We start from the raw sequence: 27273 nt of genomic DNA, 5'->3' as shown, positions 1-27273 counted from the left end.
GTAAAAGCTCCTTTGTGTATATCTTTGTTCAAATGGGCTTCTTCCTGCCAACAACTGACTCTTCTTCCTTCTCTTTTTCTTTTAGTCCTCCTCCTCCTACATTTTACCAAGACTTCAAGAAAGCTTGCATGCAGATCTCTCTTCATTTTATCCGCACAGCAAGAACCCTGTGAGGTAGGTTGGGAGGAGAAAGCATTCCAACCCCACAGGCACTCACAAAATTTTTGCGGCTGAAGGCAGACACCTTGCTTGTAGTCCATCACAATCTATGGCGTGCCATCAACGTACACTTCGAAAATAATACAAAGTTAACTTCCCCCCCTCGTAGGATATTCTAAAAGGCCACTTGGTCCTTTAGTAGATTGTTCATCCTCCAATGGTTTGTCTTTAGTTTAAAAGAAGATAGCATGAAGGCCAGCCAAGCTGACCTTGGGAGGCCGTTCTATATTAAGCTCCAAGGAAGGCCTTAGACACATAGAGATAAACCACATTTACACATCATTCAAAAGAGAGAATAAAAAAGCTAAGAAGGAAACAAAGAACAGAACACATCCTCTCCAGCAGCCAACACCAAGATAAGCAGGGATTAACACCAGACAAACAATCAAGCGGAAAACAATATCCTCATCAAGGAACTATCAAGGAAAAAATCACACCCCCACCAAAACTGGCAGGACAAGCTCCTGTATGTAAACAGGGAGCAAACCCCACACTCACTGGCACTGATGCTTTTACCTAGTTGGGTAATGAAATGTCTGCAAGGAAACAACCAAGCTCAGAGAGCATCAAGGACTCCACTGAAGGTCTTATCCTTGGCCAGGGTGTTCCAAAGCCATTGGTAGGACCACAAACAGGATCTCACCAACTAAATTTAGTGTACAGATTGGATAGTGCTGGGAGAGGTAGTCTTTTAATGATCGGGGTCCTAATTCTTTAGGTTCTATAGATTCATGCCCTCACCTTAAATTGGCACCAGCAGCTTATAGGGAACCAATGCATTTCTTCTGAAACTGGATCTGATCTGATCTAGCCTCCCCACTTAACAGTTTGACACTTAGTTCTGCACCAGTTTTAGCTTCAGGATCACCTCCAAAGCTGCTTCAAATAGAGTGCATTACAGTACAATCCAAACCAGTGGTTATCAGAGTGTGGATCACTGGGACCAAGCTAAGTTGGTTCAGGTTGACCTGATGCACCAGCCAAAATCTGAGGTGGCTCACATTTTCCTTGCTAAGGAGCCTGCCTGTGATTTTCGTATAATGTGTTCCAGCCCTCTAGCCATAAAAACAATAATTTCCCTCCGTATAGTATTACTTACACAACTTGAAAGCTGAACTATATATAAGTAGCCTACCGTATCTGAGCTTCTGGGCTGCCTTCTCAGATGGATCCCACCTGTCATGTTCCCTGAGCGGGTGGGTGGGGGAGCTTAAGGTGTACGGAGGTACGGAGGTCCAAAGACAATGTTTTTCTGTAATTTCCCCCACCAGAGGTCAAAATGGCCCCACGCTGAATTTCTACCAGTGCCTGTGCTGGCATTGTTTAGAAAGACCCTGAAAACAACTCCTTCACAGGGCATTTGGCACCTAGGTATTATATTGCACACTACTATTTTATTATGTTTGGGTTTTATTGCATTGATTGTATGATTGTCAACTGCCAAGGGGCGGTTGAAGCTGGTGGCATATATCATGAATAAATGAATGTGTAAAGACATAAAATCTGAATCATTACTAGATGAAAGAACAAAGTTAACTCTTTGTCGTACAGATTTTTTCATCCTAGATATTTAACTCTAATAAGGTTACAACAGATTGTTTGCAATCTTGTGTTTATGTACAGCCCAGACTTGGTAGCCTTTGTAAAAGGGAGAACAAGCCCGCTGGCTTTATTACACTTAGAAGATTTTTTTTTTTTTTAACATTAGGAATTGTAACCCTAGTATGCTGGCTGAGGAATTCTGGGAGTTGAAGTCCACACATCTTAAAATGGCCAAGGTTGAGAGACACTGGTTTAGAGCAATCAGTGCCTTACTTTAGTAAATTATATCTTTGATGCTTTGCTACTCAAGCAGGTTGGGATAATGTCATCTCTTGCTCTCTTGAAAAAATAATATGCAAAATGGGCTCTGTGGGAATGCCCTTTTGAAAAAAAAGGAAAAAGAAAAAGCTTATTGCGTTGGCCGGGAATCGAACCCGGGTCAACTGCTTGGAAGGCAGCTATGCTCACCACTATACCACCAACGCTTCATGGATGGGGCTTTTGGAAAACATCTTTAGATCCAGCACTATAAGCATTTTGCATTATAAAATGCTATTGCGCTATTAAGGCACCAGAGGGCGCTGTTCGCTCTGAAAACTAAGATTTGACGTGTCACTAACGTCCTCTGCCAATTTACTTTTTCTATCGCTACGATTATATGTTAATCATATCTATCTTTACTGAATTCCCTTGTTGAAGTGAACAACTGATTGTAAGGGGTAACAGGTTAGATCTGTAGTGGCTGAAGTAACAGGGCGGTATTTATAGTAGTAAATGAGAAGTACTGAGAAGTTTGTAATCATAGTAATCTATTTTTTAAAAATGATTGGCTTAGAACTGGAAACTTCAGAAAGGTGAAGAAAAGATAATTTTTTTATTTCTTGTTTTTGCGAACAGTAAATAAGCCCCAAAGCTTTCATAATATGGAAAAACAAAGGAAAAAAAACTTTAAATGAAACGCTTCACTCTTATTTAACAAGAGTTGCCTTTTCTTAGCTTTTTAATCCAGGGTTTCTCAACCTCAGCAACTTTAAGATGTGTGCACTTCAACTCCCAGAATCCCCAGCCAGATGTGTTAGAGTCCACCCATCTTAAAGTTGGTGAGGTTGAGAAACACTGTTTTAATCCATCCTGTTCACACCTAGTGACCTTGATTTAGCTTGGAAAAAGCGAAGCAAACTTGGATCAGGTTGGATACATGGATAGGACACAACCAGGAGATCCCAGGGTTGCAGGTTAGATTGGAAATTTGGAAAAACACACCCGAAGAAGACAGCAGACCACTTGTGCATGAAACTGAACATGATTTAATGGCTCTCTCTCTGCTTCATTTTATTGTTTTTATTCCTCCATGCAATACAAATTCTTCAAGAATGCCAAAAACTTTCCTAGAACCTTGACTTGCTTTGGAAAAAAAAAAAATCAGAGCCATTTTAATTTTAAATGAAGGGAACCCAAATGTCCTTCGGGGTAATATATCAAATCTAAAGGGATGTAATATGCGGGACGTTGTGTGTTTTTCTAATTATTCCCAGCGAGGAGACCCAAATAACAAAGAAAACCAGAAGGAGGTGCAACTTTTGAGAAACCTGAAACGAAACCCTTTTACCAAACGTGGCTCTTGAAACCAGCTACTTCCTGCCCAGAAAGACTTCATGGCTGAGACTTTCAGCTTAAGTGTCAAAGCGGAGACTTCCTCACAGCTGGCTCGTTGGTCTAGGGGTATGATTCTCGCTTTGGGTGCGAGAGGTCCCGGGTTCAAATCCCGGACGAGCCCTCCTTTTGAGTGGAGATCTATTGAGGGTCACAGGGGGCAATGTCCTTGCAAAAAGTCCCACTGAGCGGCGGGAAAGGGGGCCAAGCGTTGATTTTTGAGACGGTTGGGCTCACTGGCGCTGAGTGATTATCGTGAAGAGCGAACGGAGGAAAATGAAATGGGGTCTATCCGAAGCATCTTCCGGAGTTACTATCTTGAGAGAGCAAGTTACATCAATTTTTATAGGGAGGGAGGGGGAGCATTATGATGGTCCTAGGATCCGGGGGGAGGGGAATTTCCCCCAGCGCCGCGTCTTGCAGCGCTCCAGTGGCGCAATCGGTTAGCGCGCGGTACTTATACAGCAGTACTTAGCAATGCCGAGGTCGTGAGTTCGAGCCTCACCTGGAGCAGGTCATTTTATTTCTTTGGGGAGCTTTTTAAACTCAGCCCATAATATACAGTACTGTACATTCAGCCTTTGGGCCTGGCTGCTGTTTTGCCGGTTTAGAAATGTCAAAGTCCTTTGGCAATTCTGGAGCTTGTTCGGACCGTTTTCCTCTCTAAAGAAAGACTGGAATGTCTTGGCGCCTCCCTTGTAAGTCTTCTGTAACGCTTGGCTTCTGAAATGAGGTGGAGCGATGAAACATCCTTTGTTTTTTCCCTGCAGAACCTCAACTGGGAATCTGCCTTTTTCTAGACGACCGGTGGTATTGCAAAACCTCCAGTTTCCCCCCGTTCATCCCCACCCCATCCGTGGAACACTTATTTGCAGTTCTAAAGTTAATTTCATGAGTAAGTTAAGCCATACTCCATGGGCAGTACGGTGATGACTGTAGGTGCTTTGCAAACCATGAACGTGGATTAAATTCCCAGCCAATTCATTTTTAATATGTGTCAACCCCCACTTTGCTTGAAACGAATATTTTTTAAAAAAAATTTTCCAAAGTATAAATGCATTTGTAGAGACATTAGGTTATGCAATGAACATTTTTCTTTAAAAGATGACAACGGACTCTTACAATCTACACCAGAGTTGATGTAGTCATCTTTTAAAGAAAAATGAGAATGTTCAGCCATAAATTACAATTTGTTTAAAAAGAAATCAAAACAATGTGGCCCGTACGGGGATCGAACCCGCGACCTTGGCGTTATTAGCACCACGCTCTAACCAACTGAGCTAACCGGCCACTACATGTTTTCCTTCTCTTTAACTCCGGTAGCAGAAACAGAAAAAAAAAATCATTAAATTAATGTCACCCACAGTGACAAAAATACTGCAAGATGGCACTCAAACTTCAGATTCACGACGAAGCTGCAGAGAATCTCAGCAAAAGAAAAAAGAGTATTTTAAAAAGAACAGATCTATAAAAAGCAGGTCTATAAAATGAATTGCAATGATTGCCAGAAATACAAATAGTACTAAAACTTAGCATGCATTTATTAAAATATGTTAATGCTGATATTATTTTAATTATGTCACTGAGGATAAAACACTGCATCTAAATGAATGTTAATAAATATAGAATAAGACTTTAAAATGTATTTTAACAGGTGTAACAGTTTTCTTGGCAAGGTTTTTCAGAAGTGGTTTGCCATTGCCTCCTTCCTAGGGCTGAGAGAAAGTGACTGGCCCAAGGTCACCCAGCTGGCTTCGTGCCTAAGGCAGGACTCACGGTCTCCTGATTTTTAGCCTGATGACTTAACCACTACACTAAACTGGCTCTCTACCGTATTCGTACAAGCTCTCAAATTCACCAGAAACAGCCATCATTTTATTTCTGAAGGCTGGACTGCAGTGTGATATCAACACCGAGGGTCAATCAAGCTGTAACTTCTCCATTGAGTGATACAGTACTTTGAATTGCAGAATTCCCAGTCTAAGTTCATGTCCCCAGTTTTGCTCTGAAGTAAGAGCTTTCGCTTCCCTTTCAAAAAACAAAACAAAACAAAACAAAACACCTCATCTTGCTGGAGGAAGAACTGCTAGGACTCCAAACCTCTCCATTTACTTCAGCAATTTAGTTGGTCATTATAATGGCTTTTTAACTTTTTGAAAGTTAAACACCAGCTATTGTCAAGTCTGTGGAAGAGCCCAAGGCCTTGATCTGTTCTTGGAGCTGGGGGGTAAATCCTGGAGCTGGGGGCAGGGGATTGCTACTCAGGACAATAAGATCCAGATCATCCCATGAAACCGTCTGCAGTGAGCTGAACGGTCTCCTGGTTAAAGTCACCATCACCCAGAAGGATGACTTGCCCAACATCCAGACTACCTTGCTGCCCAAATAGACCAAAAACCACACGGAAAGTAGATTGTGTCTGCCTGGAGTCTGTGGGAAAAAAATCACCATCACCCAGCGAGGTGTTGTTTTGAGATAATCAGGACAAGATTGAACATTTTATAGTTCATGCTAAGCTGATTTGATCCCATGCAGATCGTACTGTCCCTATGTGTTGAAGGGCATTATTTTAATACACGATTTTATACTCTCTCTATATTTCACATAATGTATAAACATACATATAACAGTGCACTCTGCCTTATAAAGGTTTAACTTGCAACCTGCTTTTGCCTTCTAAAGAGCACAGCCTTTCCTCCCCCCCACCTCGTCTCTTTGTTGAATGCCTGATTGTCTTCGAATAAATCATTAGCTTGGCGCAAGGTTGAAATGTTCCAAAGAAAGAGGTCCTCCGAATTCCACAGAGATAAGGAGGTGCTAACTATGGTATTTCCTTGGTAACAAGAGAAGAGAGTTGAGCTGACTTTCTCTTTCTGGGATCCACTTTCCCTCCTCCTTAGACCATCCCTGCATTTCCTTGTATGGGTATGAGGGAATGTGCTATCTGATTAAAAGTGTGTTACATTTGTAAATGTCTATACATTTCTGATGTTTGTTTTGCAAGGTGTGGTTTCAATCAGCATTCATTGCCACGGTGTTGATCGGGCTCACCCAGTTGTGTCTTGATCAAAATACATCTGTTAACTTTCACAGAAGTCTCGTCTCAAGTTTTTTGTCAGTGTTATTGCCAAAAATCTAACTTTAGACTAGGGAGCAAAAAATCAATGTGGTTTGAAACTCTCTAAGCATGGGACTGGAACTCCATCCTTCTGAAAAGGAAAAAAAATAAATAAAACATTATATTCAGAAGCTATCACTACTAGGAATTCCCACCTTTCTGACTTTTTGGTCTAGTCCAGCCATCTCACTGCAGACAACAGTGAGCACCTCTTCTACACGAATGGCCATGCAGACACATTCCACCTTTTAGTCAAGTTTTTCCCAAACAGGTGACTACATTTGTGTGGAAGAACTGTTTTCATATTTTTCCCCCCTGCATCTTCAGTCCATCACCTGTATTTCTGTCTTGAATTAGAATTACAACATAATTTTGGGTAGGAAGTAAGCCCCAAGCTTAATGGAAGTCATTCACAAGGTACAGTTTATATCAGTGTTTCTCAAGCTTGGCAAATTTAAGATGTGTGGACTTCACCTCCCAGGGTTCCCCAGCCAGCCATGCTGGATGGGGAATTCTGGGAGGTGAAGTCCACTCATCTTAAAGTGGCCAAGTTTGGACAACACTGGTTTATTTAATCTATCCATTTCACTGACTTCCTGTTCCATGTGTTTCTTGAAATCTTATTTCAGGTATCTAATAAAGAGACCAAAGGACCTTGAACAGTTTATACAGACAGTCCCCTACTTATGAACGGGTTACTTTCCGAGAGGCTGTTCATAAGTCCATTTTGTTCGTAAGTCCAACAAGCAAAAAAAATAAATAAACAAAATGTGCAGTTCAGATCTTACATAAGCGGCAGCGTTGATGTAGGGACTTGTGGCAATGGCGTAGGCGTCTGCGGAGATGGCATAGACTTATCCTCTGTACTTTTTTCCACCTTCCTGAAAAAGTGGTCCAGTGAAGGGTGGTGGTCTTCCACTTCTCCTCATAAATGACATTGTAGCACTGGACTGCATCACGGACAGCTGCAGACACCTTGGTGAAGTGCTCCATGTTAGGGTCCTGCATCTCAAACAGTGATAGCCCTTTCTCAGTCAAGCTGAACCCCTCAGCCATCAACTTGGTCTGGAACTGATTTGGTGGTTCAGTCTCTTCCTCTTCCTTTCACTGCTCCTCCAACTCCATGAGGTCTTCATTGGAGAGGTCCTCCATCTGTGCAGCTAGCAGGTCATGAAAGTCCCCCTCCTCCAGGTCGAGCTGAAGCTCCATGATGAGGGCAACTAAGTTGCTGATAACAGCCTGCAACTCCCTTTCTGCCACCTCAAGCCCACGAGAGTCTTGAACAAACTGAGGGCACAGACATTTCCATACCCCATTCATGTTCGTAGGGATAACCTCACGCCAGGCTGCATCAATGTTCTTGATGGCCTTGTAGATGTCGTAGGACTTCCAAAACTGGTGCAAGGTCATCTGTGAGTCCACTTTGGTTGCCTAGACTGCCTGCCTAAACGTGCGCTGAAGATAGTATTTTTTGAAGATTGCCATCACTCCCTGGTCCATCGGCTGCAGGAGGGAGATGGTGTTGGGAGGTAGATACACAACCTTCACGTTCGGATGGAAATCGTCCAAGTAAGGAGGATGACCTGGGGCATTATCCAATATCAGCAAAATCTTGAACTCGATGGTTTTCGCGTGGCAGTACCTCTCCACTTCTGGAATGAAATGGTGGAAAAAGCAGTCCTCAAAGATGACAAGGGTGACCCAAGTTTTCTTGTTAGCCTTCCACACAACCGGAAGTGAGCTTTTTGAGATGTTCTTGAAAACTCGTGGGTTCTCAGAGTGGTAGGCTAGCAGCGGTTTTAAGGTCAGGTCACCAGAAGCATTGCCACCAAGCAGCACAGTTAGCTTATCCTTCACAGCTTTGAAGCCTGGCATGGTCTTCTCCTCCTTGCTGGTGTACATTCTGTCTGGCATTTTCTTCCAATAAAGCCATGTTTCATCCACAATGAATATTTGCTGGGGCAAATAACCATCTTCCTCAATGATATCCTGGAGGGTTTCTGGGAACTCCTTGGCTGGAGCCTTGTCTGCACTTGCTGCCTCACCACTGACTTTCACGTTAGGAAGATTCACGTGAGCCTTAAAGGGGTGGAACCACCCATGGCTTGCAGCAAATGCCTCTTCAGCAGCACCTTCACCAGCCTTCTGTTGTAAGCCATGGAATAAGCTCTTCGCCTTCTCCTGGATCAGTATTAGGGTATAAGCGGCACACGTCGCTGATGCTGGTCTTCGATCCACATGCCGAGCAGCACCTCCATCTCGTCCATTACTTTTCCTCCCCTCTTGCAGATTATTGTGGATTGCATAGGCACTGAACTTTTCACTTGTTTCATGATCATGTCTTTGTTCTTAACGATTGTTCTGCTAGTGGACCGATTCATGCCATCTTCCCCCCTTCCCTCTATTTTCTTCAATATCTCCATCTTCGTGAGCATCGTAATGGATTGTCGCTTCTTTGCGCAACCACCCTCCCCTTCAGGACTCTTGCACTTAATTGCAGAAATTTGCAGTTAGGCAATTTGCAGTTGCCACACGCCAAACGCAACCCACCAGGCGAGAAGTCAGGACAGGAAGCCAGTACTGGAAGTCAGAAGATGGCGGGAAAGGGTTAGTTTCGGCGCCCTTTCTCCCGACTTCCGGCCCAACTTCCGGGTCCATCATGTTCATATTGCCCAAAGTTCGCAACTTGAAAGTTCGTATGTAGAGGACCTTCTGTAGTGATAGTGGAGTATATCCAAATAGTAGATCACTTATCTAAATCCCAACACAAATTCTCCCTTAATAGATTCCTTTGCAGAACATTATTGTAAGTAGTTAAACCAGCTCTTCTGAAGATTTTAGAACTGGGCATATATTTATTCCCTTCTAGCCACAACAGTCAGAATAATCATGAAATGAAGCATTACTTTATCCATAGGAATTGACTAATAATATGGGATTCAAAATTTCTTACATAAATTAAACTTGTTTGGGTCATGACAAAGGAAAAAAACAACACGCAGTGCTCTAAATTGAGGTATACACCTTTTATTTTGGATCATTTAATAAACTGCAACTCATTCTTCCGGGGACTATAAGACTTCATAAATATATTGTTGTCTTCTGCCTCTGCTAGGGCTGATAACTCTTGCTCCCCAGCCCTACTCATGCAGTGTTTCTCAAAGTTGGCAACCTTAAGGTGTGTGGACTTCAACTCCCAGAATTCTCCAGCCAGCATGCTGGCTGGGGAATTCTGGGAGTTGAAGTCCACACATCTTAAAGTTGAGGAGATTGTGGAACACTGCTCTTAGAGACCCTAGCCCAGACACTGCCCGGAGTTTGATTTTAGGAAAATAAGAGAACTGTACTCAGCACGTGCGTTACCGGCTTCCGTGAAGGGAATCCAAATAAGGAAAAAAGGAGGAGACACCAAAACGCACGTGGTAGGATTCCATGCCCCGCCCCGCCCCGCCCTGCCCCGCCGCCCGAACGTTCTAACTCTGCCCAATCCCCAACGAATCCTGAACATTCGAACGCTGGAACCGTTCCATTCTTTCCTCCTCAGCCAATCAGAGGAGAGCGAGCCGGCTATAAACGCACTGCAGCGAAAGCACGCGTTTCTTCATTCGAATTGTCTCGGCGAGGAGGATGGCGCGCACCAAGCAGACGGCCCGCAAGTCCACCGGCGGGAAGGCGCCGCGCAAGCAGCTGGCCACCAAGGCGGCCAGGAAGAGCGCGCCGGCCACCGGGGGCGTGAAGAAGCCGCACCGCTACCGGCCCGGGACTGTCGCCCTGCGGGAGATCCGCCGCTACCAGAAGTCGACGGAGCTGCTGATCCGCAAGCTGCCCTTCCAGCGGCTGGTGCGCGAGATCGCGCAGGACTTCAAGACCGACCTGCGCTTCCAGAGCTCGGCCGTGATGGCGCTGCAGGAGGCGAGCGAGGCGTACCTGGTGGGGCTCTTCGAGGACACCAACCTGTGCGCCATCCACGCCAAGCGCGTCACCATCATGCCCAAGGACATCCAGCTGGCGCGCCGCATCCGCGGGGAGAGGGCGTGAGGGCGCGCCAGCTCCGACCCCGGCCGGTCGACACCCCAAAGGCTCTTTTAAGAGCCATTCACTGCTTCTGGAAAGAGCTGGGCCTCATTTGCGAATTTAAGCGGAACAGCTACTTTACACGCTAAAGACTCTCATCTGATGTTGAAATGTTTTCCGTTTTCAGTGTTATTAAAGTTAATTTGCAAGTGTTTCCTGCGGCATTCGCCCTGCAGGGACGGTCGAGTCTCTGACCCTAGTGGTTAGGAGTGCAACGAGTGGAGTTTGTTATTTGCACTAATAATCCTGAATGGTAGGTACGCGGCTTCTGAAGCAATACATAAAGCATTTTAAGTGCCTCTATTACCGCGGTAGATTTACAGTGCGACGGTGTCTAGTTTTCTGCCGCGATCAATCTTCACTTCGTTGTAAAAGACACGTCGCCCAATGCGAGCGTTTGTCAGTTTCTGTGGGGTTTCAAGGCTCGCTGGCTTGATCAGTCGAGGTAAATCTCTGAATTAGCCATGCAAAATAATTGCAGGTGGTGCACCGCAGAGGCATGAGGAAACACAAACTTCCAGTGATGGGTTCCGGGCAGTGTTTCAGCGTCTAAATAGCTTTTTCCGACCTCTGCTGTTACCGCACAGAGGGCGTTTAATTTCATTGATATTAAAGCAGCCTCGGATTGTGGTACTATTTTATCAATATGAAAAATATTGGATTGGTAACCAAAATGCCAGATCGCCGACGAAGGTGGGATTCGAACCCACGCGTGCAGAGCACAATGGATTAGCAGTCCATCGCCTTAACCACTCGGCCACCTCGTCGGTATTCCAGATGTGGGCGACTAGAGTGCTCTCAAGGTGATCATTAACCCGTCTGATTTTCTTGTTCTCTGTTCAGGTGTTCTTGCCTTTGTTAAATAAGATGTTCATATTTTGATTTCTTTGGATGTCTGGGAAACTTACTGCACCCTGCAAAGCAAACAGGACAAAAATAAAATACTGGATTTTTACTCTAGCACTTCCATTCTCCTTAAGTCGTGTAGTATTTAGTTAAGTTTACAACTTACTGTAATTTGTCCAGCAGGATTATGAATTTCCTAATATACTTTGAGATTTGTGCATGTGAAACTAAGACATGCTTTGGGGTGTTTAAACTTCCTTGAGGTGCCACTGGGACAAATAACCAAGTTTTTAATAAGTAGCATGCTAATTTTTTAAATAAAATAATTCAGCTGTCTAACAAAGGACCTAGTTTATAGAAGCATTGTGGGAGGTGAGAAGTGTCATCTAAATATAGATGAAGTCTGATGGCCTTTTACACTATTTGCTTTTTATCCATCTAACAGAAGCACAGGAGTTTTTAGTAATTGATAGGCCCCAAAACACTGTAACAGGAATTGGTGCCAGCCAGAGAGAAAATTACCTGGTGAGGGGCCATGCTTGTATTTGACTCTGGTCATCTTTCTGCTTTCAGCCCACCCAACACTTCACACTTCGTAGAAATGCAACAATAGGAACACATTTCCCAGCCCTGTTATCTATGCATATTCTCCTGATATGCTAATTTAACCTGTGTGAATCACTACATGCTTGATGTAGCTTTCTGAAGGTGTGATGGTGGTGTTACCGTAGGCATCTGGATAAGTTGAATTTCCATTCCTTGGGGACTTATATCTAAATGTGTTGAACTGATCTGATTCAACACTGTAAACATCTGTCCTCTTTGTGGTCGTACAATTGAGAAAGACGCATGTCTGAAACAGTCCAGAATACAGGAAAGTGGTTTCTGGAGAGCAGTGAATGCTCTATTTAACATAACTCTTCTTTCTGGAGAATTTTATAGCACATAAATTCTTAGTGAAGAGACGAAAACTCTGCATCTTTCCATATGCTAATGCGCATAATATTGGTTATAATCTTGCCTTATGAGATTTAATTGCTATAATTCAGGGGCCTAGCACCGAAATGACCATGACAAATACAAGTAGTAAAAGCTATAAATTGCAAGGTATGGACTGAGTTAGTTGCGGAGATAAAATACATATGAATCACCAGAAGTGGACAGATCTGTGCATAAAAATTGGACATGCTGATTTATGTCAACCTGGAGGAATATATTGGTTGTTAGAGCAGGAAAATTCATGAGCAGTCCATGTCATCAATGAAGAGACAATCTTCCCAAAAGCAGGGTCTATTATGCCTTAGTAATATGTCTTTATCACTATATTTCAATGGTACAGTGGAAGGTAGAACTGTACCCCAACTGCTGCTGTTGCAAATAGTCACTATTCTTGTCACAAATATTCATTTTGTTTCAAAAAGGAGAGAAAGAAAACACCAAAAAATCCCCAAAGCAGTTTTCAAAAATGTTGAATTGTGCAGTTAAACCAATATTTGAGAACGGGGTAAACATTTGTGATTTCTGTTTGGCACTGCCTCTTCTCACGTTATCTTCCCTTTTCTGTCAGAACATATGGATGACTTTTTGGAAGATAAACTACAAATATGAGTCTAACTCCTATAGTGTCCGTAGATGGTTGGTCTTCTAATTTACTCCACCAGACCCTACTTTGCTGGACAGGTTACCTTCACTCAGTCTATGCATTGCTTGTTAGTAATTAACTGCTTGTTAATATTTCTTCGGATACATTTTTCATGCATTAAGTGCTAGGACAATTTTGGGAAACCTGCGCCTTCAACAAGAGATGACTAGTAGATGTAGTAGATTGCTAAGTGATGATGAACCCTGAAATGCAAATATGGAAGTATTTTAAAAATGTTTGTCCTATGTTGATAAAGTTGGGCTCTTTACCACAATGAAAGGGAAAGGGGGGAAAAAAAGAAACACTGTCACGTAGTTGGCAGGATTCGAACCTGCGCGGGGAAACCCCAATGGATTTCTAGTCCATCGCCTTAACCACTCGGCCACAACTACAACTGGAATAGCAGCTGTCTTAAGATTCAAGGGAATATGAAAATACTTGTTCCAACTTGCTTTCTCCTGTTTTGATTTTCCCTTTTTGTTCTGTACTTCGTGCTGTTTCTTCAGATGTATGAGAAACCCTGTTCAGATATCCCTGTCTGGGAATATCTCTGGCCTATGCCAGGTTAGAGCTAATAGCAAGATATGAAATTTTAGGATGTTGGTTCTGGAGCAAATGAGCAAACTCAGGTAGGCTAAGCATTTGTAATGTTTGGCCACTGCTCAGGCAGAAAATCGAGAAAAACTGGCTGATGGATGGAAAGGGCATGACGGCTGAAGGGGATCTCTGAGGTGGGTAGAAGGATCCTGTTTCTAACAAATTCATTTTGGAAGTTTATCTTTGATCACATTATCTTGACTTGGGGACACAGATAAGCTGTTTCCTGAGGAACAATGCATGGAGACCTTTCTGTGTTTCTTGGGAGCTCAGTAAGCAGGAAGTCCTCCCTTTGTTGAGCCTTCTCAGTAACAAAGAGGAAATTTACTAGGCCCATGAACCACAATCTCAAAAATTCTGTAAGCCATAGAATTCTGCAGAAACGTAGAATGGCAGCCAAAACCAGCTGGTTTGTAACATTCGTTTCTCCACAGGAACGCAATTTTCTGAGAAGGTACCTCTGGCCTTTGGAACTCATCGCTATCTGCAAGTTGCTTCACTTGGTCATTGAACGAAGACATTTTCTGAAGTTTCTGTATACTTCGTTCCACAAACTAGCGAAATAGCCAATCTGCTAATCCTCCCTTCCTCCAAAATACAAAAGTTAAAACTACTTAAATTTAACCTGTTGTACAAATTATGGATGTTTGGTCTTTTACTGAACTGGTTAAGCAAGTTGTTGATGGATGGCTGCCTGTTTTGGCCTGCCTTCCTTCCCAAATGGCTTGCAATCCATGTGTTATTTTTTTGTTTCGTTTTGGTTTTTGGCCACGCTGCTGGTTCATTATTGCTTTAAGGCAGAGTTTTTGTAACTTGGCAACTGTAAGATGTGTGGACTTCAAACTCCCAGAATTTCCCAGCCAGCATGCTGGGGAATTCTTCTTGCATGCTAATGCTTATTATTTTGATTAATTATACCCTGCATTTCCAAATAACAATTCTCCCCAAAGGGCTTCTAAGCAATATGAATGATTATTAATGTTGCCATGCAGATTATTGAAACAGCCAACAAAGGAAGAAAAATCTAGGAGAGGTGGGAAGGGAGAATAGAATCCGCTCTTTGCCTGGCTCAATCCTTCTGTCTTCAAGAATCACAACATTTTAATATAATCCCATACTATTCAGTCACATTAACCAGTCCACTAAAATAAAATGCCTTCACTCTTGGGGTCTTCCCATCCCATCCATCCATCTGGACGGTTGCATTTTATGCTAAAGATGCACTTATCGAACATGCTGTCCCCAACCAGCTGTTTCTGGGGCTGGTATCTGTCCCCATGTCCTGGTGGGAGATATTCCCAACACAACAGTCCTTGTCTCTTGAAGAAGATGGACGTCTGAGCTTTGTGGGGACGTGTGGGACCTGTTTCTCCTCTCGCTGCCTTTTGAGCTTTCTGCTTGGCCCTGATGACAATGCCAACCTTTTCCTCCCAGAGAGTCTACTTCTATAACATCTATCAGAATGGTATATACAGTCAAAGCAGAGAGTTTCAGGTGTTTCTCAACCTTGGCAACTTTAAGATATGTGGACTTCAGCTCCCTGAATTCTCCAGCCAGCATATCTATCCATTACCACAACCATTCATCACATGGGTGGAATAGCTTGTAACAATTACTTTTCTGTCTGATCAGAGAGGAGGCTGTATAGATAACCAGCTGGAAGATCTTGTGTTATCAGTAAAGAGAACCACCACTTCCTTGGCTCACCATAAGATAGTTAAGAAAATGATGAAGTATTTCCTTAATGTACTATTTGTTTTTAGATGGGAAGGAGTTCAGATGCTGGAATTCTTGTAAACCCATCCTTTTCTTTCCAATAAATTTTCCTTAAGAGTCTTTGGGAGAATCATGCTTGGAAAATCAATTACTTTTGGTTTAGGCAGCTGGTAAAGGGCATTCGCACTGAATGTGGGTAGCCCTAAGGAGGTTCACTTGTAGCCTCCATTGTGTTTACCATCCTTCTGGAGTTGTTCCACTCTTCCACCTTGGAAGTATTTGGAGACTGGTCTGTTAGGAAGCGCCATTCCTCTCTGTGTCACAGTCTCTCTGGGTAAGGGGGTATGATGGCTTGATAGGTCAAAATGTCTGTCTAGTAACAGGAGATCCTGTCTTGGAATCTCAGTGGTGCCGCCCTTGTGTCTTGTTCATCCAAATAGTTATTTCTTACTCTCTATGATCAAAGGCCTATCATTTTTCCAGGTAGTCACATCTTAAATCTGGGTGGAGTAAAAAAAAATGTCTTTGGTGGTGAACCTCTTCTCCAGGGCCACTGCTTTACAGGCTTGCAAAAGTTGTAAATGCAAGGATTGGTCATAAAGTTACTTTTTCATCACTGTTGTACCTGCGAACAGTCGCTAAACTAGGCAGTCACTAAATGAGGACTACCTGTAAAACGATTAAGTGTAATGTGAACAACAAAGCTAGCAAACTGGAACTACTAGAGCAACAGTGAGTTTTGTTGAAATATTTGTATTGTATCTGTATTGATTTTTGAAAAAAAAACTCAACTGCCAATGGTCTATTCATTTTGTATTTTTTGTTGTTGATATTAGCCACTCAGAGTCACTCATCTGAAATGGGCAGCCATATAAACTGAATGAATGAATGAAGAATGGTTTTGATCTTTTCCCCCCCACTCTTTATGGAAGAAAGGTTTATTTGTTGGCAGTGTGCAGAACTACTGCTGGGATTTAACTTAGTTATTTGGTTGTCACGATGTAATTTTAAGAGCAGGCTATCTGTAACACTTTTACAGGCAGTAGTAAAAGCAAATCTAATCTCTTTTGTATATTACTTGGAAATAAACCTAGATTCCCTGGAGCTTGCATCTAAGTAGGTTAAGATTGTGGTCACTTTCCAGAAAGTGTCTGGATAATTCAAGGGCAAAATATCACCGTAGTAGCCTGTGAGCATCAATTTACATGAAATATGACCGAAGCGACGCCCCTTCCAGGAAGGGTTCCATGGTGTAATGGTTAGCACTCTGGACTCTGAATCCAGCGATCCGAGTTCAAATCTCGGTGGAACCTAATTTTTCCGTTGACACGTTTCCGGATTAAGAGGTCTCCTCTTCTAGCCTCTCCGTCGGAAGTTTAGGAAGGAGAATTTCCACTCTGCTCCCGACGTTCCCATATTGCTTGGTAATCAGAAATCTTTTATCCAAAGACTGCCAACATCGAGAGTCAAGAGGCGGGTGGGCTTCCCTGTATTGTGCTGCCATCGAGCGGCCTTTTGTGTTTCTGCAGGTCAGAACTGCCTAAGCCAAGGATCGATCTCTCGCTGGCTTTGCGGATAAGGTGCACTGAGGGACACACGCGTGTCCTGCAGGGTGCAGATGGCTGAAGTCAAGGCCATCGGGCGCTAGGGAGCTGTTCTTAAAGTGCAGCCCCCACGCAGGAATTTGGAGCCGAAATCCAGGGCTGCCTGGAGCAGAACAAACGGGAACGACTCCCGCGTTGGGAGAAGGTAGAATTCAGACGTGGAATGTCATTTATGCCCAGAATTGGAAACTCTTGGAGCTGTGGAAAAAAATAAAACGGGCGGGGTCCTGCATGGCTCTCTTGCACCGAGACTGAGCTCGTGCATTGCAAGCGGACCTGCTTAAGAACCCCAAGGAAGGCTTGTGAAAATTAAAATTAGGAAAAGTATCAGCCTCCCCGTCGGGGAATCGAACCCCGGTCTCCCGCGTGACAGGCGGGGATACTCACCACTATACTAACGAGGAAAACCTGCGCGGGCCTTTCTGAGTACCTTCCTCATAGCAAACCACAACTTGCAACCTAATGATGCTACAATGAAGTCATTTTCCTCCCGCCTCCTGTGCATCACGTTTGAATCCTCGGGCGGCTGAGTCTGCGGGTTTTGCTGCTTTCAGCACGGAGAAGGGAGTTTGACGTCTGAGCAAACCACTGGGGCGGGGGGGAGTTAAGGAGACGCGCCCTCTGACCATGCTCAGAGGCACCCCTTCCATAGCTAACCGGGCCAGTCGGAAAGCCAAAGCGAGATTGCATGAACCGCGCCTCGCATGAACGAGGGGCAACCCTTTGAAAAAGCCTTTAGCCTTAATGCTTTCGTGCCCGAGGAAAAGAGGCGAGGGCGGGGGAGAAGCGTGCACGACCCTCCAGGGGGATTCGCGAGGCGCCTGGCGCCATTCGGGGCTTGGGAGGGTTTTTCGGCAGAGACCGGGGCAAGGGTGGGTGGAGGCTCGGCTCCCTCCCCTTCCCCGGGCGCGAAAAGCGACATTTTGGGGCCGCCTTTTATTGCAGACGGAAGGCAAAGGCGCCGCTTTCATCCCGGGGAAGAGGCGGCGAGGGTGATGTCATAAGCCTGAGAAGGGGATGACGGGAAGCCGCCTCGCAGGACGTGGCTCGTTGGTCTAGGGGTATGATTCTCGCTTCGGGTGCGAGAGGTCCCGGGTTCAAATCCCGGACGAGCCCATTTTCACCCAGAAGGCAATTTTTTGCCCCCCAAACCCTCCACTGTAGAGTTTGCTGTTCCGAAACAAAAAAAGCACGGAAGACGCTGAATGAAGAGGAACACGGAAGTTGGTTTCTGGAGAGGAAGGAAGGGGACAACCCCAAGCACGGGCATGACGGCCTGTTGCTTAAAGGGTCAATTTCACCCCTTGATTTCTGAAGTTAGGGATGTGAAGAGGGCATGGAGGTGGTTATCCCAGGAGGAAGGTTGGGGCAAAATCTTGCCTGCAAAAACCTAGACAACCACGAGAGGGCACGGAGGAGGCAAAAAGCTGTGACTCGTTGCTGCCCCATAGTGCTGGCATGATTCCTGCAGCCCAAATCTGACAGGCCAAATTGAATAACCCTCCTCCTCCTCCTCCACATATCCCTTCTCCTTCTTGATGTATTATTAAATAAAACATGTTATTAAATAAGATGTATTATTAAATAGGATGGCATCCAGGATGCATGTCAGTTGTCCTGAGGATTTTTTGCAGCATCCATTAAAAAATAAAATAAAATTCAGGAATAGGTATAGACTGACAAACCCAGACATGTATTTGCTTAACATGGAGGCTGGGGTTATGTTTGTGAAATTGCATCGGGAACTGTGATGGCTTTCGTGGTTTTGTGTGTGGTTTGTAAGTGGCTGGAAGTCCTTGTGGGTTTGGTGGGCACAGAACCATTGCAGATGAATAAAGGGGAATTAGTTGCCAGCCTTGCGCACCAGCGGTCGTTGTTGTGCAGCTGGATAGCACATGCGGCTGTTAAGGAAAAGGGTGGATTCATCCAGGCGTTTTATCTTCTACAACTATCTTGCCTTCTGCAAGCCTGTTAATGCTTCTGAAACAACCTCTCCGGTTTCACCATCCTTTTTTGTCATTCACAAAAATGGCTGAATTGGATTTTTGTTAATTTTTAATTGGAGAGAAAGAGGGAATGGCTAAACCTGGGACTCAGTTGTCATTTCACTGGACTTAAAAAAGGCAACTTTATTACAACCTCCCAGACAGGGGTGTCTGCAGGGGGGTTTAAAAAAGTCAGGATGATGGCCACAAAGGGGTCCCAAAGCCCCACCCCTTTTTAATGTTTGTTGCGTGTTGCACGGCCGTCATTTTGACTTTTTTGACCTCCCCCAAGCGGACATCCCTGTTCCCAGCCCCAGTTCTTTGTTGACATACAGTGCTATAACCAATAAATTACATCTGACATAACTATTGAAATAGGGACCATTGCTGCTTCTGCTGTTGAATTTTAGATTGTAGGTCAAAGCAGATCTCCTAACACAGCCCGCTTTGAGGGTGTGGAAAACCAGCCAGCAACCATTGTGCTAGGAATATTTGCTGATCAAAAGCTGTTTGAAAGACTTTTTTAATCACTTTATTGCAATTACCCCATCCTTGAATGAAAATCAGGGCAGCGGTCAGGTGGGAGGGGTGGGGAGCCAAAGACATCCTGTTCACTCATTCTAATTGCACCCAGAGTGTTGTCACATGGAAGATGACATACTGAGATTTTGACCTTCAATCTTCAAGTGTCCTTCAAAGATTGCTTGAACCAATCCTCAGGGTGGCTGGTTTCTGTTACTGTGGTTGTTCCTGTTAGTATTGTTATTTCTTTGATTTTCAAGGCCACCCACTCACCTTACAATTCTGGTTCCACTGTGGAATTGCTCTTACGGTTAGGAATTTTTTTCCCTAGCATGCAACCAGGATCTACAGTCAGCAACATCAGGCCCTGATTCCAACTCCTGCATTGTGAAAGGCTGGAGAACAGTCTTGGCTGGCCTTCTGAACGGTATCCAGTTGTACAAAAGGGTGCTCTTATCCCCCAAAGTCGTCTTCTCCATGATTTGAATGCTCTCTTCTACTGATGTAGCCTAAAATTATATTTGCCGTCATAGTTTTCAACTTCCCGTAACTTAGAATTTCCTGGTCCTGGACTTGAGATCAAGGAAAAGGGTCACTTAATTAGCTGTCTGCTGTACAACAGGGCATCAGCATAAATTGTCTTCTGTGGTTGAGATTATAACTTACCCGTCTTCAACCTGATTTACCAGCAGATTGCTGCTCCCAGAATTCCCAGGTTCTGACCTTGCCAGTTAGGAATTCTGGGAACTGTAGTCCCAATATGAGCGAAGGCAAATAGACTGAGCAAAGTGGCTGAATTCTGCATAAATTGGAAATTGTGCACTATAGTAAACTCTTTTTAAAACAAATCATATGAACAAGCAAATAATACAGGGCTAAGATAGAGGGTGTGCCGTACATGGGCCTTGAGGACCTTCAAAGAATCGAAAGGGATCTGAGTTGACATCAAGTCCAGCTGACCACTCAGAGCAGGATCTGCTAAGCATTTCAGACCAGCCTGTTCGGATCTCTTCTGAAGATCTACCACTTCCTGAGGCAACGTATTCCATTGGCTCTTATCAGGAAATTTCTCCTAACTTCTAACCTGAATCTACTTTGCTTTAGTTTCAACCCACTGCTTTTCACCCTGCCCCCTGGAGCAACAGAACAAGTCCACACTCTATTCTAAGGCAATCCATATCTGAAAACTGCTACCAGATCGCCTCTTTGTCTTCTCTTCTGTGAATTAAACATAACCAGTTCTTTTTATTGTTCCTCAGAGGACTTGAGTTCCAATCCCCTCACCATCTTGGTAGCCTTCCTCTGAACTATTCTAGTTTGTTTTAGACTGACATACCCAAAGCTGGACACAGTATTCCAGCAGGGCTAAGGCAGAGTACACGGGTGATTACTTCCTCTGATCTGGACTCTGTTCTTAATAAATCCCCATGTAGTATTTGCTTTTTAGCAGATGCATCACAAAGTTGGCTTACTGATGATATACCAAATGCTCTGAGTCTCTTCAGATCTAGAACTTTGAATTTTTCCCTGTTAAATTTAATCCAGTACATCTCAACCCATTGCTCAAGCCTGTCTGGGATGAAATGTAATTAATGTAATGTTATTAAGAGTAAAGTTCATTAAAGTCCCATTCATGGGTTACTCCCTATATCTTTACTGGTTTTCCTGTTACAATCCACTACAGTTTTGAGGGAGCTTTGGGCCCTGTACTTTTAATCTCCTGAATACCAGAAGATTGCTACATCTCCCGTGTCCTATTGTAGTTTCTAAGAACAAGGAGGGTGGCATGGTGGTAACCTTGCTCCTTTTGATTTTAAAAATCCAAACACTTGTGTAGGTCTAGAAGCACAGCTCCAAAATGAAGCAATTAAACAAAACCCAGGGAGTTAAGAATTAAATTATTGTTAATGCATGAGCCATTTCAAAGCAGCAGCTGTAATAAAATTGGCTCAAATTTTCTTTTATGTATTTTCATGCAACAGCCTTATTTTGTTTGCAGAGAAGAAATTTGCAATCAGCTATCAATAGGGAGAAAAGGAGACTCAAGATATCAATGCTATTCTCATTTAAGATTAGTTCATTAATTCAATGTGCAGAGTATCCAGGAACAGCCTAGCAAACTGCAGACATTTATAGCTACATTCATATACTGGCTTCCAATAGTGTATTTGGTATCCACCAAATTAAAATTTTTTGTAGATACAGCAGACACACCAGTAGAAACACACTGGGCCCATTGCCCAGTGGTTAATTGATCAAAACCATCCTCCATGGAGTTTTTTTTGTTCTCTCCCTTTCACTAGTTTTAAACATTTGCTACTAAACTAGATGAAATAGAAAAGCTAAAGTGCAGAGAAAAGCGTATCGGACGGCAGCTGTAGGTTAAGTACTTCCAGCACCGATAAGGAGGGGGGGGGGGAAAAACAAACTATCTTCTTAGCAGAGGATGGTTTCGATCCATCGACCTCTGGGTTATGGGCCCAGCACGCTTCCGCTGCGCCACTCTGCTGCTTGGAAACAATAGTCCTTAAACAGCAAGTTAACATCTGTCCGTTCGCTATTTCCATATAAATGCAAACGCCAAGGAGCACGAAGGCAAACCAATAGCAAAAGGCGTTTTTGTATTTTGCAGTTTTTTACACACGAAGTGGGACAGCCCTTTTTAGACAATGGAGGCGGCCCTTAAAAGGACCTTTTAGGAGCAGAATTAGCAGCAAAGAAACTTAGCCGCCGAAGCCGTAGAGGGTGCGGCCCTGGCGCTTCAAGGCATAGACCACGTCCATGGCGGTGACCGTCTTCCTCTTGGCGTGCTCGGTGTAGGTCACGGCATCCCGGATCACGTTCTCCAAAAAGACCTTCAGGACGCCGCGAGTCTCCTCATAGATCAGACCCGAAATACGCTTCACGCCTCCGCGACGAGCCAGACGGCGGATCGCCGGCTTGGTGATGCCCTGAATGTTATCGCGAAGCACTTTCCGGTGCCTCTTGGCGCCACCTTTTCCCAAGCCTTTGCCTCCCTTTCCGCGACCAGACATCTCTGCTACACACTCACTTCTCGACCAAAAGAGCGATTATGCTCGCCGCTCGTGGCTAGTGCTTTATATACAGAGGAGTCCGACCAGAAGGAAAACTAAGAGGGAACGTTACCACTTCCCGCCTCGAAGCAATGGCGGGTTAATTTGATTTCATCCAGTCAGAAGAGCCGCTCAAATTTCAAACAAGCCAATCAGTGCATTTTCAGTTACTGAGGAGTAAAGCTAATGTCACGACTGGCGGTGGGATTTCTTTTAGAAAACTGACTTATTTGAGGGTCGCAATCCGTTTTCACATTATTTACAAAACATAAACAGCTAAAAAAGACCCCCCAGGTGCAACTCAGAATTGATTTTGAACTGAATTCTTGAATAACTGACAAAATAAATATGCACCCATTTCTTCTTTGAAAGCTACCAATGGGACTTGATTATACCTTTGATCCTAAGATGGTTCCCGGAATATGGTCATCCCAACATATCATAACAGCATTTAGGACGATAAAATTCCAGCAGGAAAGAAATCAAAACATTAGATTGACAGCCCCAAATTTGCACATTTGACAGAATTTCTAATTAGTTATATTTTTTCTTCTGAAAGTCACATGTATTACAAAGTGAACAATTCCCATACATTATATTTGAGGGGCAACTTTTTCAGTGATGTGTGGCTGATCCCTCCCTGAAAAAAACATCCACAGAACAGATCTCTGTTTTCTGTCTGGTTTCATTCATTTTGCTGCCAACATTGAATTAAGTGTTGATTACATGTTCTTTATTTTACAGAGTAATCAGGAGGAAGGAAGTATATATATTTTACTAGAGGCACAGTGAAAAGGAGATGGTTTATTCCTCGCCCTCTGCTCAATCAAATTCTAATTAAAAATGGGCAGTAAATTGTCCACAAGATGGAATGGCCAATAAAAGGAAAGATTACTAATACATATAGATGTTATATATGCTTCTTAAAATTTAGAAGTGCTTATTTGTGTGTGTGTGTGGTCAGCGGTTTTTGTTATAAGGTTTTTTTCACTGTCTCTACTGCTTTCAAGTAGTAAAATTCTACTTATTTTACAGTCTTATTTCTCCTCCCTTCCTTTTGATTGTCTTCCTGATTACGTGTAGTGTTACTTGTCACTGGTGTTTGTACATCAGATTTATACACATATACAGCTATATGAAAAAGAAAGTACACCCTTTTTGAGTTCTATGGTTTTACATATCAGGACATAATAAAAAATCAGGACATAATAAAAATACAACCTCAGATGAACATGACATATTACACCATGTCATCATTTATTTTACAAACAGAAAGCCAAAATGGAGAAGCCATGTGTGAAAAACTAAGTATACCCTTACTGCTTCCATAGGTATGAAGAGGCTAAGTAGCGGCCAAGTGCTGTTAATCAAATGCCCTTGATCAATTGATCATCAGCAAGTGTGGCTACCTCTATAACAGCCGAAGTTTTAGGAGTTTGCTGGTCCTGACCATTGAGGTGTGTGTTAACCCAATGCCAAAGAGTAAAGACATCAGCGATGATCTTAGAGAAGCAATCGTTGCTGCCCATCAATCTGGGAAGGGTTATAAGGCCATTTCCAAACCATTTAAAGTCCATCATTCTACAGTAAGGAAGATGATTCACAAATGGAAAACATTCCAGACAGTTGCCAATCTTCCCAGGAGTGGATGTCCCAGCAAATTCACCCTAAGGTCAGACTGTGCAATGCTCAGAGAAATTGCAAAAATACAAGAGTTACATCTCAGACTCTACAGGCCTCAGCATGTGAAATGTTCAAGTTCATGACAGTACAATTAGAAAAAGACTGAACAAGTATGGTTTGTTTGGAAGAGTTGCCAGGAGAAATCCTCTTCTCTCTAAAGAGAACATGGCAGCACGGTTTAGGTTTGCAAAGTTGCATCTGAACAAATCACAAGACTTCTGGAACACTGTCCTTTGGACAGGCGAGACCGAAGTGGAGATGTTTGGCCATAATGCACAGCGCCACGTTTGGCAAAAAGCAAACACAGCATATCAGCACAAACATCTCATACCAACCATCAAGCATGGTGGTGGAGGGGTGATGATTTCGGTTTGTTTTGCAGCCACAGGACCTGGGCACCTTGCAGTCACTGAGTCAACCATGAACTCCTCTGTATACCAAGTATTCTGGAGTCAAATGTGAGGCCATCTGTCCGACAGCTAAAGCTTAGCCGACATTGGGTCATGCAACAGGACAATGATCCCAGGCACACCAGCAAATCTACAACAGAATGGCTGAAAAAGAAAAGAATCAAGGAGTTGCAATGGCCCAGTCAAACTCAACCTGATTGAAATGCTGTGGCGGGACCTCAAGAGAGCTGTGCATAAACAAATGCCCACAAACCTCAATGAACTGAAGCAGTGTTGTAAAGAAGAGTGGGCCCAAATTCCTCCACAAGGATGTGAGAGTCTGATAAAGTCATACAGGAAACAATTGCTTCAAGTTCTTGCCGCTAAAGGTGGTTCTACAAGCTATTGAATCATAAGGTGTACTTAGTTTTTCACACATGGCTTCTCCATTTTGGCTTTCTGTTTGTAAAATAAATGATAACATGGTGTAATATGTCATGTGTTGTTGTTCATCTGAGGTTGTATTTACTACTAAATAACTACTAAGGACCAGATGATTTTTATTATGTCCTGATACATAAAACCAAAGAACTCAAAGAGGGTGTACTTTCTTTTTCACTCGACTGTACATATATGTGTGTCATGTTATGATTTTATATAAATTGTTATTCATACCTCTTAAAATAAAAATGACTTTTATATACTGTATGCAGTTTTACTCTGGAATTTGTGTGTTCTAGACTTTATTACTCGGTTATACTTTGAATATGTTTGAAATTATCATGGCAAGAAAGGAAATTTCATTTTTTTTAGATAAAACATCAGCTTTTGAACCATTCTTTGGTGGTTCTCCCAAAACTTTTTTTTAACTATATGGAAAAGACCTGTATAAGTTCCTCTTAACAATATACACAATACAGTGTTACATCCTATAGTGTTAAAAGAATCAAACTACTGGTAATATCTACCCATTCAGGATATGCCTTTTTAAAAAAAGTTGAATCACACAGCATATTTATGGGATTGCAGCCTGTGGTAGTATGGAGTAGAAACACCACTGATTTTAAAATAGTTAATGCCCTTTACCTAAAACATGATTAAAGTTTTGATATAATTATGGAATAATTCTTAGCTCAGTGACTACCTTTTAGTTCTTTAACTGAATTTCTCAGTATTTCTAAAAAAGTAGCTACTTCAGATAGGCTTAAAGCAAACCACAGCTAAATACTGTAGAGGAGTCCTTGGGGTTCTCTGAGCTTGGTTGTTTTCTTGCAGACATGTCATTACTGGGTTAGGTAACATCTTCAGTGCACTGAAAATGTTACCTAGCCCAGTAATGAAATGTTTGCAGGAAAACAACCAAGCTCAGAGAATCCCAAGGACTCCACAATTCAACCCTGAGCTACATATATCCTCTTCTATAAATACTATAGTACCATAGGTTAATTAAAGGCCTATTGATAGAACAGGAGGGATAATTGGCACAGGTCTGAAAAACTGTATCCTACAGATTTAGAAATACTATTCACTCAGAGAGGAACCAAGCATTTGTTTAAAAAATGCAGTTGTTAAAACAGTAGCTTTAACCCTGATTTTATTGTAAGTCTCAGAATGTAAGCTCAGTTTGAACTCTTAAAATATAAATAAAAGTGCACTTTACATGATTTTAAATGCATTGAATTGATGTACAGACAGTATTTTCAATGATTCCTTCTGATTTTTGATTAGACGTTTGTGCATTGATGCATACATCAAGTGTAGGAGACCCAGATGATTTACTTTCCAAAGTATATCGTGGACTTCTTCAGACACACAGCAAAATGAACATAGAGCAATGTGGAGGGCAGAAACAAACTAGTAGACATGCCATGATCACCTGGCAAATTGAAGTTAACATACCTATTAGCAGCCCATTATCGGGGACGAGACACTTAGAACCTTTTCGAGACTTTAAGCTCTTTCTTGAAAAAGTAGGCGGCTCTTAAAAGAGCCTTTGGGTCGGTTGAGGAAGCGGGGCAAGCGCGTCTACTTGGAGCTGGTGTACTTGGTGACGGCCTTGGTGCCCTCCGAGACGGCGTGCTTGGCCAGCTCGCCGGGCAGCAGCAGGCGCACGGCCGTCTGGACCTCGCGGGAGGTGATGGTGGAGCGCTTGTTGTAGTGCGCCAGGCGGGAGGCCTCGGCCGCGATGCGCTCGAAGATGTCGTTGACGAAGGAGTTCATGATGCTCATGGCCTTGGAGGAGATGCCGGTGTCGGGGTGCACCTGCTTCAGCACCTTGTAGACGTAGATGGAGTAGCTCTCCTTGCGGCTCTTCTTGCGCTTCTTGTCGCCCTTCTTCTGCGTCTTGGTGATGGCCTTCTTCGAGCCCTTCTTGGGCACGGGGGCGGACTTGGCCGGCTCGGGCATGCTTCTCACCGCAAAACTCCACCAACTCCAAACGAAGAAACAGAAGGAAACACTGCACAACGAACGCGAGCGCAAAGTGCGTGGCTCTTCTATTTATCCAACTCGTGAGCAGATCAAAGCTTGAGTTCCACGCCCGCTATTGGCCGTTTTCGGCATCCGATCGTCACAATGAATGCTGTCACGCCTTCGCATTTTCATTGGAC

The 27273-nt window shown here is 43.4% G+C and overlaps 3 protein-coding genes and 10 non-coding genes across 13 annotated transcripts; 5 read left to right on the top strand and 8 right to left on the bottom strand.

Moving 5' to 3' along the window:
* Positions 1-2174: 2174 nt before the first annotated feature.
* TRNAG-UCC (transfer RNA glycine (anticodon UCC)) lies at positions 2175-2246 on the bottom strand. Its single transcript has one exon. It is a non-coding gene; the product is annotated as a tRNA-Gly (tRNA).
* Positions 2247-3466: 1220 nt separating this feature from the next.
* On the top strand, positions 3467-3538 carry TRNAP-UGG (transfer RNA proline (anticodon UGG)). Its single transcript has one exon. It is a non-coding gene; the product is annotated as a tRNA-Pro (tRNA).
* A 300-nt stretch (positions 3539-3838) lies between these two features.
* Positions 3839-3927, top strand: TRNAI-UAU (transfer RNA isoleucine (anticodon UAU)). The gene is given in 2 exon segments: positions 3839-3876; positions 3892-3927. It is a non-coding gene; the product is annotated as a tRNA-Ile (tRNA).
* Positions 3928-4630: 703 nt separating this feature from the next.
* TRNAI-AAU (transfer RNA isoleucine (anticodon AAU)) lies at positions 4631-4704 on the bottom strand. Its single transcript has one exon. It is a non-coding gene; the product is annotated as a tRNA-Ile (tRNA).
* Positions 4705-10154: 5450 nt separating this feature from the next.
* On the top strand, positions 10155-10682 carry LOC148215232 (histone H3). Its single transcript, XM_088144077.1, has one exon. The coding sequence runs from the start codon at positions 10160-10162 to the stop codon at positions 10568-10570; it is 411 nt and encodes a 136-aa protein (XP_088000203.1). The 5' UTR covers positions 10155-10159; the 3' UTR covers positions 10571-10682.
* Positions 10683-11291: 609 nt separating this feature from the next.
* Positions 11292-11373, bottom strand: TRNAS-GCU (transfer RNA serine (anticodon GCU)). Its single transcript has one exon. It is a non-coding gene; the product is annotated as a tRNA-Ser (tRNA).
* Positions 11374-13404: 2031 nt separating this feature from the next.
* TRNAS-AGA (transfer RNA serine (anticodon AGA)) lies at positions 13405-13486 on the bottom strand. Its single transcript has one exon. It is a non-coding gene; the product is annotated as a tRNA-Ser (tRNA).
* Positions 13487-16648: 3162 nt separating this feature from the next.
* TRNAQ-CUG (transfer RNA glutamine (anticodon CUG)) lies at positions 16649-16720 on the top strand. Its single transcript has one exon. It is a non-coding gene; the product is annotated as a tRNA-Gln (tRNA).
* A 623-nt stretch (positions 16721-17343) lies between these two features.
* On the bottom strand, positions 17344-17415 carry TRNAD-GUC (transfer RNA aspartic acid (anticodon GUC)). The gene has a single exon. It is a non-coding gene; the product is annotated as a tRNA-Asp (tRNA).
* Positions 17416-18055: 640 nt separating this feature from the next.
* TRNAP-CGG (transfer RNA proline (anticodon CGG)) lies at positions 18056-18127 on the top strand. Its single transcript has one exon. It is a non-coding gene; the product is annotated as a tRNA-Pro (tRNA).
* A 3519-nt stretch (positions 18128-21646) lies between these two features.
* LOC103061675 (histone H4) lies at positions 21647-22653 on the bottom strand. The gene has a single exon (XM_007429321.3). It carries the CDS (start codon positions 22551-22553, stop codon positions 22242-22244), a length of 312 nt encoding a protein of 103 aa, XP_007429383.1. The 5' UTR covers positions 22554-22653; the 3' UTR covers positions 21647-22241.
* On the bottom strand, positions 21956-22027 carry TRNAM-CAU (transfer RNA methionine (anticodon CAU)). Its single transcript has one exon. It is a non-coding gene; the product is annotated as a tRNA-Met (tRNA).
* A 3624-nt stretch (positions 22654-26277) lies between the features above and the next one.
* LOC148215231 (histone H2B 7-like) lies at positions 26278-27156 on the bottom strand. The gene has a single exon (XM_088144076.1). The coding sequence runs from the start codon at positions 27068-27070 to the stop codon at positions 26690-26692; it is 381 nt and encodes a 126-aa protein (XP_088000202.1). The 5' UTR covers positions 27071-27156; the 3' UTR covers positions 26278-26689.
* Between the last annotated feature and the right edge of the window lie 117 nt (positions 27157-27273).

The sequence above is a fragment of the Python bivittatus genome, unplaced genomic scaffold (assembly GCF_059951505.1).
Source record: "Python bivittatus isolate LINGU-HERP-01145 unplaced genomic scaffold, Pbiv_v1 ctg000430_np1212, whole genome shotgun sequence".
NCBI lineage: Eukaryota > Metazoa > Chordata > Lepidosauria > Squamata > Pythonidae > Python > Python bivittatus.
This window is presented reverse-complemented; position numbering and strand designations above follow the sequence as displayed.